The sequence below is a fragment of the Phalacrocorax aristotelis genome, chromosome 11 (assembly GCF_949628215.1).
Source record: "Phalacrocorax aristotelis chromosome 11, bGulAri2.1, whole genome shotgun sequence".
In the NCBI taxonomy this organism is placed as follows: domain Eukaryota; kingdom Metazoa; phylum Chordata; class Aves; order Suliformes; family Phalacrocoracidae; genus Phalacrocorax; species Phalacrocorax aristotelis.
Window position 1 is genome coordinate 2,790,639 of NC_134286.1, and position 10,047 is coordinate 2,800,685.

A 10,047-nucleotide genomic window follows, 5' to 3' on the forward strand; every position below is an offset into this window, starting at 1 on the left:
TGTCCCCTTGCTGAGCCGAAAGCAGCAACCAGATAAGGCTGGGAGGAAACCTATAGTAATGGTGAATGGGATGAAGATGAAGGCATACCTCCTGTTTGCACTTACTCCTACCTAAATCCAGCCTCACCCCTTCTAGCGACAGTTATCCCAGCTCCCATTGATGTTAGTAGGAGAATTAACTTCAGCTGGTTTATGGATTTTGAAGCAGGTTTTATGGTTCCTGTTGATTGCAAGATTTATATATGAAAGTGGGGCTGGTATAAAATATTGGGGGGCTGGGCAGAGGCACTGAGGCTGAAGACGCCTTGAACAGAGTAGTTGCACTAGGTCAGTCTGGCAGCTGGACTAATAGAGATGCATCTCAGTCTTGTCATTCAGTGAGCTGCATAAAGAAGCAGAGTCTGGAGTCCCACCTTCCCTCTTTGGCTCTTTCCCTCCGTCCCCACCTCTCATACTTGGGTGGATCAGTTTATCCCCATAACTAGGCAGGACGGTTACAGGGGGGGTGAAGGCGGCTGGAAGATGCAGGCACTAGCGAAGGGATGCTGCCCTGGAGGGAGGGTGGTCCCACCTCCAACAGCGGCCTCTCTGGTGCAACGTGCAGGGGCCGGCGTACAACAGGCACACCCTGCCCGGAGAGACCGAGCCTGTGGAGCATGCCAAGGAGATCCTGATCCTCCGGCACAAGAGCCTGTGGGTGGAAGTGAGCAGAGGTGACACGGCCAGCTCCAGGAAGGAGGTAAGAGTGACTGGGGAAGGCTTGGACCTGCAGAGACCATGCGCCGGGCTGCTTTCCCTACGCAGGTTTAACAAGTGCTAGGAATAGTGCTGTTTGTTGCTGGTGTTATTTCTTTTTAAAGATAAAACCAGTTGACTTTAGAAAACAACAACAACAAAAAGTGTTTCTCAATCCTAACTTGCATTCCAATGAGTGGGAGATACCGAGGCCAAGAAAACCAGCCCAACTCCTGACAAACAGATGAGCCATCTCGGGTGCAGCACCGTTCAGTGCTTTGTGAACACAGGCTTCCATCCGTGCTAGGGAAGTTATTTACTGAGCAAATGTTATTAATTGGGCTTCAGTCTCTAGCTTCAGAGCTCTGGTTTTCCCATGTTTTCTTTTCTGGGATATTTCATCGAAGGCGGGCACCGGGTGCACCCATTGTCAGCGCTCCAGATGGACTGTAAATATTTGAAACTGTTTGGTCTTTTCCCCCCCCCCCCCAACTCTTTTGAAAGGACAGAAGCATTATTGTGAGTTTTCCTATTTATTCCGGAGGTGAATGTTTTGTTTTCAAAACCAACTATGGTTCTGGGCAGACCTGAAGAGAGTAAAAGAAAGGGAAGTGTTGCATACCAGATTCCTGGGGGAATCACTTTAAGTCCAAATTTAGTGCTGGCAGAGCTCCACATCGGTTCCTGTTCTGAATTAGAGGAGAAACAAGGTAAATACAATGTCTGTGGCTGGTGAAGACTTTTTCTGACTTCTCTGGAAATCAGTGAGAGAAACTGGGCAAGCGTTTCCCCAGGGGAAGACAAGATAATCCAGGAATGGTGCACGAGGAGCAGGCTTGGTCTTTTCAACTCCTCCCGTCCTCTGTAACTCTTACCCTAGGGGCAAAGCAATTAAAGCTCCGCCCTGTATGTTGCTCCCAAACCCCCAGTTCAGCAGCAGTAATTGCTGAGCCATCCCTAAATCTCACCCACTTCTCCGAATCTTAGGTTTTGATGGCTTGGGCTAGAGCACTGTCCAAGCGCAGACTGTGGTCACTGATCTGGGCAGCAAGACTCCATCACTGAGAACAGAATGACCTTTAGAAAAGAAATAATTTATCTTTCTTTATTTAGATAGTAATTTTCCACGACAGTACAAGAACTCAGGACTGCCACAGGCTTTCTTCCACTCTGATTTCTTTGTTCAAATGCCAGTCACTGAAAAGCCCATGAAGAATGGCAGTAACGCAGCAAATGCTGCTGCTTCTCAGCCCTCCATTCACAGAAAGGTGTTCCGGCTCTTGCAAACAACTTAAAAGATTTAATTTGATCATTTACATGCTGATTGGTACTTACAATTCAAAATAGATAGGCAAGAACATGGCATGTTCCTGTAGAACATTTGGTATAATTAAACTTCAAAAGAACAACATCAAACTAGGGCTGATTTTGAGCACGATGTTACGTACTTTAAGGACATTTGATTGTTAACCCTTGTGCTCCTGCTTTCCCCTTCTCTGCTGCTCCCATTAGGTACCATGGTGCTTTTGGTAGGAAGCTTAGCACCCTTGGGAAGACTGTTTCTCCTGTTGCTTTGAATGCTCACAGCTGGCCTTTCGGAGGACAATATTTTGGGGGGAACGGCAAAAGCAGTAGAATTCATTCTGCTGACACACACGTGGTGGCTCCTGCCCTGTGGGGTTGTCGAATGCTCCTATGGGTTATGCAAGATGCCCATTTGAGGCTTCATACTGCTGTCTCAGGGGAGTCATTTGTTGGTGCTAATTACACCTCTTGACAGCAGCTACCTTTGCTCTGTGCCAGTCTAAGTGAAGCAGATGTAAATACTGAGAGATGAGTCCAGTGACATCTGTAAGGGTGACGCCAAGCCCAGGAAGCATCCCTTTGCACCCAAAAGGAAAAGTCAGTCATACTTTCTGTGATCGGCAGTGTATCTGCTAATGTTTTAGAATAGCTGCCTCGTTTTACTGTGAATAGAAATAAGGCGATACCCAAAAGTGATGGGATGATGTTCTACAAGAGCCCTGGAATATTAACATGAGGTGGGAGGATGGGTGAACGCTGTTACTTCACGCTGTAGGAGGACAGATTGCAGAATTTGTCAGCAGAAAGAAGGAATGCTGTGCTAAAAAGTAGATTTCAGCCCATCAAAAGCAGCTCAGTATTTTAAATTTTGGGGAAAAAACCAAGCTACTCATTTAATTTCACACCAATTGACAAGCAAGGGGCATTTTCCTCTTTAGAAAAGAGGTGAATTAAAAATATCGCTAGTTAGTGTTTGGGAGTTTGTAATTGTCACATACTCCAGCTTTTGTAGTCCCGAAGGGAAGGGTTTGAGTCAGCAAGAAAAAACTAGGCACTCTCATGCCACAGATTTTTCTATTCTGCGTTTCACCACGAGATGGAAGCATTACAACTGCGTTTGCAAACCCAGCTGGAAATCGAGGAGCAGTGAAACAAACTTCAGGCAAAGGGCTGCTGGGAACCCCCCGGTGCTGGTTCGACGCCTGCATGCCTTCCATGGCCAGTCTATTTGAAAAAAAAGTTTTGGCGATGCATTCAATCAGTTAGGTGTTCTGAGCTGAGAGAATAATTAAAAATCCCCTTGGTTGAGTAAAACACTGCTTTTTCTGCTTTCCGGCTGTCTGCATCTATATTTATCTTTTTTAGTGAAGGTGCTTAGTCCTTTGCTATTGAAGCGTGAAGCTGTTGTAGCTCAGATAGATTAATTTCATAATTTATTAGGTTCTGCTTGGTCTTCTTCCCCTGTATCAGTCACCACAAAAATAAGGTGTGTATGGAAGAGCATCTTTCTACAGGTCTGTGGCTCCACCAGGCTGGGGAGGAGCCAGGAGCGGAGTTGTCCCCGCCTGATGGACCATCCGTCTCCTTCCACAGTCGGTGCGGAGAAACCGGTGCCCTTGCTGGGACAGGCACCAGTCACTGGCCAACGCCAGGCTTCAGCCACGATGAATCACCTCTCCTCTCTGACCTGGGTGGCTTTAGGTGCCTTAGGGGGCTGCTGCACTTTAGGTGTCTACCTGTGCTTTACGGTAGCGAGGGATGACTCTTAGGCTGCGTTAGAAGCCCCTGCCAAGGAGAGGTTGGAGAGGGAAGAGGGAAGGCAGAGAGGAGTAATAAGAAAAGAACAATCCTCATCCCTCCCGAGCCAACGGCACAGGTTAAATGATTTACACCAGGCAGAAAATCCTTGGCAAGACTATGAGGTGACTTCAGATCTGAATCGTAGCCCAGAGGATTAACTCCAAGACTATCTATTTCCAGCAGAAAGTTTGCCTTCCTCTGCCTAAGGACAAAATTCCTGCTGAAGGCTGCTGCTTCCTGGAGCTGTGCATCACACTGGCTCTGAACGCTGTCCGGATTTTGGGCTTGCCTTATTTTAGGCAAGAATCCAACACAGAGTACCCTGGCAGGGCGGTTCCTGAGACCCAGGATAGCTTTTATTTACCACCAAGCACCCAGAAAATCCTTGCACCTGTAGCCAGGCAACTTTGTCCTCTTTTCGTCTGCCAAAACATGAGTACACTCCCCCAGAAGGAGCTTATTTGGAGCTGCCTGTAAGCCATGTGTGTAAATGACATACTGCCTTTGGTAATTATGTCGGAGCCCTTTCATGGAGCGTGCTCTGAGAATCGTTAACCGCCCCTGGGAATGGCTTTCCAGGGAGCCAGGCGCTGCTGCTGGAACTGGGAAGGCATTGTTATTAAAATGGTCGATAAAAGTGTGAACAAGGGATGGAGGGCATCGGTCCTCGTTAGGGGAGGGAGGAGAGCGAACGAAACAGAAAACCAGGCTGGGAGGTGTCCAGAGTTATTTTGGCAGTCTGGGTTTCTGGACTGAGGTGCCAAATCACAGCTGCGCCTAAGAGACTTATTCCCAGTTTACAGAGGCAGCGAACAATTCAGGCAGCATTGTGCTACCTGATTGTTGGGGTTTTTTTTTCTTTTTTTTTTTTTTCTTTTTCTACCCCCTTGAAGGGTGGAGATTAGCACTGGAGTGAAAGGACAGGGAGCTCGTTAGTGCAAGCTCGTAACCTGCCTCCTTGGCCTGCAGCCAAGGTAGGGAACAGCCAAGGTGAGAAACATCCCTGTCCTGCGGATGGGTTTTGCCTCCCGCACTCGCCTGCCCCGTCCTCCCTGCTTCAGGGCTGCTCCTTCCCATCCCACCTGCCGAATCACTCCTGGAGAGCTCAGACCTCCTCCACCAACTCGAAACAAATCAGCGTCTGTAAATATTTTCTGCTGTCTATTTGTTCTATTTTTAGCAATAGTACTTTTTGTTTTTCTTGGCAAAAGTAAAACAAATGGAAACGGGGTCCTTGGGGACTGCAAATGGCTTGTTTATGAAGCATGAGTGTCATTAACAGACTTGCTAGCAATCTTCATAAATGCATTAAAGTACTTTTCTTCCTTAATCACAGAAGGATGATTCCTACTCAGCGCAGGGCGACTCCAGCACGCAGCCCAGGCTGTACCGCTCCTTCACCGGTAAGCTGGGGAGCTGGTGGCTGCCGGCCCTGATTTCCTACCTCCCCGCTCGCCCCGTCTCGTCCCTGTGGGGTGGTCCGGCAGGTGACAGGGAGGATGTGCATGGTCTGTGGCGTGTCCGTTGCAGGGCTGGGGTCTGTGAGACAACCAAGGCAAAGCCTCCTGCCACCCTAGCTCGCCGCAGGCAGCAGCGGGAAGACCTGGGCTGTAGGTTGCAGCCTGGTGGCGGCAGGGGCGTCGCTCCAGCCCCAGGGGACAAAGTGGGGCTCCTTAGATCGTCATCATGAGTGAGCAAGCAGAGCTGAGAGCCTTCCCAGCCCCGGGGCCCCGTCTCAGCCCGACCTGAGACAAGATTCAGTGTGCGCTGGGATGCGCTGCTGGCAGCGAAGGTGCTCCGGGCAGCTCCTTGGAGGCAGGCGGCGGTGCTGGGAACCGTAGCAGCGAGAAGCGTATCCCAGTCCAGGTGTCTGACCTCCTTATTACCTGCGTGCTGCAAGGGGATGCGTGAATTTACAGAGTTTTTTTGTCTCCTATGTCCAGCCGGGGGGGCATTTGAAACTGGTACCGTTCTTCACATTCCACCAAGCACTGAGGGGTTTGGCGGTAGCTGCAGATCATTCTGCCTATGGTGATGGTAATGTGTAAACTAAAACCTTATAAAAATTGAAGGATACTTCAAAACATGAAGTTTGTGCCCAAATGCTTTCCAAAAATCAAGACCTGTTTCTTTTGTTTGCTAAGTGTTACTGAAATGCATTTTGAGTGCCCTCTTAGCAGCACTGTCTGTTTTGAATATCTGCTACAGAAGGATCAGTGGCTCAAGGCCTCATGTTTTCATAAGCCCAAGCTCAGGTTTTAGATAACTGAAAGCTTAGTTTTCACACATAAAAACCAAAAAGGTTTAATATCAATGAAGCCTCATACAAAATGTAGCTGGTAAAAACTGTAGACAGAGCCATCTTAGCCTCTGGACCACAGTGAGATGTTCAGTGGGAAACTGAGCACTGAATCTTTACAGTGCTTGGCACGCCCTTTAGCACGATCGCGTCTGTAAAAGTGATGATTGAACAGATTCGGTGTTTGTTGAAAGTAACAAAAAAATAATGTTGCCTCCCACTATGGGCTGAGGTAGGTTAAGGGGCTGGGTCTAACATTAACGTACAGAATATTTCTTTATTACATATGTACTGGAAAAATATTTAAGAAGCAAGGAAGTTTCCTTTCCATCCTTCTATTGTGAGTGTTCTCTTCCTTTGTAATTTTCTTTAAACAATTAACTAAAAACTTGCTAAAGAGCCATAGAATAGCTAGCGCTTTCTCTGCACAAGGGTATCTTACTACAGGCTTGCGAGAGCAGAAGGAAGGAATGCAATTGTGTGGCATTCCTCTGTTCATAACATGGACATCTGCTGGGGGCGTAGCTATTTTAATCCACAGTTTATTAAAAATGCTTAAACTAGGTTCTTCCTGGAGAAAAACATGAGTCTAAGCAGAGCAAAGTGATAAAAAGCTGTGTTTCTGGGTGGCTTTTCTTTTACCCCAGGGAAAACGTGAGCACGATGGCCCCCAACGCAGCTGGTGACAGGGCCGAAGGAGCCTGTAACCCTTCCATCATGATTGCGTATACGCGCCCCCCCAAAATCACTTGACATTATAGGTGCTCCAGCAGGACACCTGCGTCTTGGAAAGCTATTTTAAGTTAGTCACTGATATGAATTTTTGTTCTGCAAAGTTGCTGGTGGGGACTGACAAAAGAATTACGAAGTTGATCCAGATAAGTAGCATATTTCAAAGTACAAAGTATGGTTTAAGTAGTCTTTTTTTTCTTCTTCTTCCATTGAAAGACTGATCTTTGTCTTCCGTTTTATAATTGAAAAGTGGTCCTCGTGGTGGAATAGCTCGTCCCCGATGAGCAAATGGCTACCTCGGGAGCTCTCGGTATTTCTTCATTCCCGTTGACCCTCAAAGGAGAAGCTTTCTCGCACAAGCCGGTGTTTTTCTCTTCCTGCAGTGGGGAATACGGAAAAGGTTCGGGAAGTGAAACAGAGCCGGTCGAAGTCGATGTGTGTCATCCCACCGCCGCAGCCCAGCGGCACGGCCTGGGCTGAGAAGAAAGGGATGGAGAGAGAGCTGACTTTGGAGATGTAGAAGGACAAGTGATGCTGCTGGCTTGCCATGAGGGACCTGACTCTCTTTCATGGATGGCCACTATACGTGTCGATGATGTAAATAAGATGCATGTTGAAAAGGACGGCTCGGACAGGGCAAAATATCCTGAGAAGTTTGCACCGAAACGTGCGCTTGTATTGCGCCGTGATGGCTTTGTAACGGGAACTGGGGGAAAAGGTGCACGGCTGAACACTAGCGGTGCAAGGTAATGTCTGAGGGAGAATTTCTAAGAAAAGTCTAGGAAAAAATCAGTCTGCTCAGTCTGGGAAAATTGCTGAAACTGTCTACAACTGCAAGAAAGGATGTTTTAATAAGGTGAGATATCAATCTTCTCATTAGTCAGCAGGGAGAGACTAAACAGCAGGGAGCATTTAGATTATATGTTAGGAAAAACTTTATAATCTCAAGGAGGGTTTTATTAGGCGATGGAGCATGCCGTCAGGAAAGACAGCAGAAATGGTGAAAGATCCCTTCTGCTCCTCAGGAACTGGTGGGTCCTGACTACGAACATTAATCATGTGAAGTCCAAAGTGAAATCGTAATTAAATAAGGCATCGTGTCTTACCACAGGGACCGTCCCACAGCTAGGCACAGTTCTTTTATTAAAAACTTATTACAGCTGTGTTAAAAAGGGAAGATATATTCTTACTGATTTTTTAAAATTTATTTAAGGAACGGTTTACCTCGAAAAAATAAAGTGGGGAAGCTCCAAATCCAGTGGCGATACCAGGAGATGAGCGTGGCAGCCCTTAAATAGACGGGCAAGCCTTGTGCTGCGGTCGGTTGCCTGCAGCAAGCCCGCAAAGGCTCTCTAAGATGATCTCTGCTGCCGTAGCCGAGAGCTGCAGGGTCGGAGGAGGTTTGAACGTATCTCCTTCGAAGATGCGGCAGAGAGAGGGACCCAAAACCTTGCTCCTGTGGAGCGCTTCTGCCAGGAAAGGTGCGATGCCCTTTGCAGAGCAGATGCAGGGAAACTCCAGGGGAGTTTACAGGTAGCACCTGGTTTACAGGTAAACACCTGGGGAAGGCAGGTATCTCCACATTTGGGTATTCTTTGAAACTCCAGGTGAGTGTTCAAGCCTCCGGATTCTTGTCCTTAGCCGAAGCTGCTAGGGTAAGTTTTAGCATTGCAAACGTCGATATTTTTCTTTCTCTTCCCCTTCCTCCGCGTTGAAGGATCAGGAGTATTTAACCTGAACAAGTGGCACTCTCTGAAATAAAAGAAGCCGTTGGAATTTGCGTGCTCCCTCCCGTGATATTTTTGGAGTTCCAGAGCCAATCTCCTGTGTGCAGAAATACTCCCTTAGGAGGCCACTGCCTGGGACCCTGGGGCTTTCACTTTAAATTAAAGACACAAAATTGTGTCTTTGCAACGGTGTGGAGGCCTCGTTTTCATTTGCCCAAACTCCTTTACAGTGCCCTGACATAAGCTGATGGAGTTCATTTCGACTTGAAGGCCACTCTTCACTGCCCCATCACTGGGAATTCACCTCCTTGTGAATGAAAGTTGGAGCTTTTAATCTTACCTGTGTGTTTTGTGTACATATATACATATACGTGCATATTTGTGGATTTTAGAAGAAGTCCATTGTTGTGTTCATTTACTTTATTAAAATTTTGGTTTGTTTCTTAGCTTGATCCCTCTTGCACGGGAGTCACGTGGATTTGTCTACACTTGTAGAAAACTGCCCATCTTTGAATATGTTGTAGTACGGAACATATGTGAATACGTCGTAATGTTCTACGTTTCTATTTCAATTAAACACGCTGTGCTATGAGATCGTCTAAGAGTTACTACCTCCTTGCATCCGCAGCAGCCCCGCAATGACGTCGGCGGTAGCCGGTGACACGCGGGGGCGTCTCTCCGGGTGTCGTCGGTCTGGCACAGCCAGCCCAGGCACCCGCTCCGAACAGCGGCGCGTTCAGCTCTGCCCTGTGCAGCCCTCGGTCGGCGATCGCGAGATCCGCGCAAGGCAAGCGATTGTAACGAGCGAGAAAAATGGTCTGTTCATTGGCGTAAGCGCTTGCATGCGAGTGAGAGGGGGAAAAGTACTGAATCTGAAGGTCCCCGGGGTTAAAATGGCTGCTGTTTACCTGCAGTTTAATGTCCACGGTGTTTAATTTTTTAAAAAAATCCTTTAAAAGTTCTGCACAGTTAATAGTTATCAAAGGATTTACTAAGATGGGTCCTTTTTATTCTGTAGCTGGAGCGCAAAAAGGAAAATAAAGTTGCTTGCCAAGGAGTTTTTAATCAATATTTTTTTGTTTTTAATCAAGGAGAGAAGCTTTGTGAATCCCTTTGCCAATTCTTGCTTTTTTTTTTTTCCTTTCTTCTTACACTTTTGGCCTCTGAACTGTCTTGCTTTTGTGCGAAATAGCTGGATGTCTGTACCGTCTTTGTCTTGTACGGCATCCGTCATGCTTCTGGGCTTAAATAATCTTTTTCCATTTGAGTTTCCCATCATGTAAAATAAGTTCTCTGCAACGTTGTTACGGGCTACCGAGGACCTTATCAAACGGTGGCTGTTTTGGCATGTGTCCCTTTCTTTGCAATACTGTAGTAGGCAACGGAAATGGTTGGAAAAATCAGGACAGTTCTAGAAAATGGAACTGAAATTCTGTCTGATGTGGAAAA

At 47.1% G+C, this 10,047-nt stretch overlaps 1 protein-coding gene across 1 annotated transcript in view; it reads left to right on the forward strand.

Annotated features, from left to right (window-relative positions):
* The window catches only part of LOC142063189 (sodium/hydrogen exchanger 2-like), a 31,130-nt gene extending 21,475 nt beyond the window's left edge, over nucleotides 1-9,655 (forward strand). The window contains exons 10-12 of the mRNA XM_075106614.1: nucleotides 605-739; nucleotides 5,177-5,243; nucleotides 7,255-9,655. Coding sequence (XP_074962715.1) covers nucleotides 605-739; nucleotides 5,177-5,243; nucleotides 7,255-7,391 — 339 coding nt within the window. The 3' untranslated portion in view covers nucleotides 7,392-9,655. The remainder of the gene's footprint in view (nucleotides 1-604; nucleotides 740-5,176; nucleotides 5,244-7,254) is intronic.
* The last annotated feature ends 392 nt before the right edge of the window (nucleotides 9,656-10,047 follow it).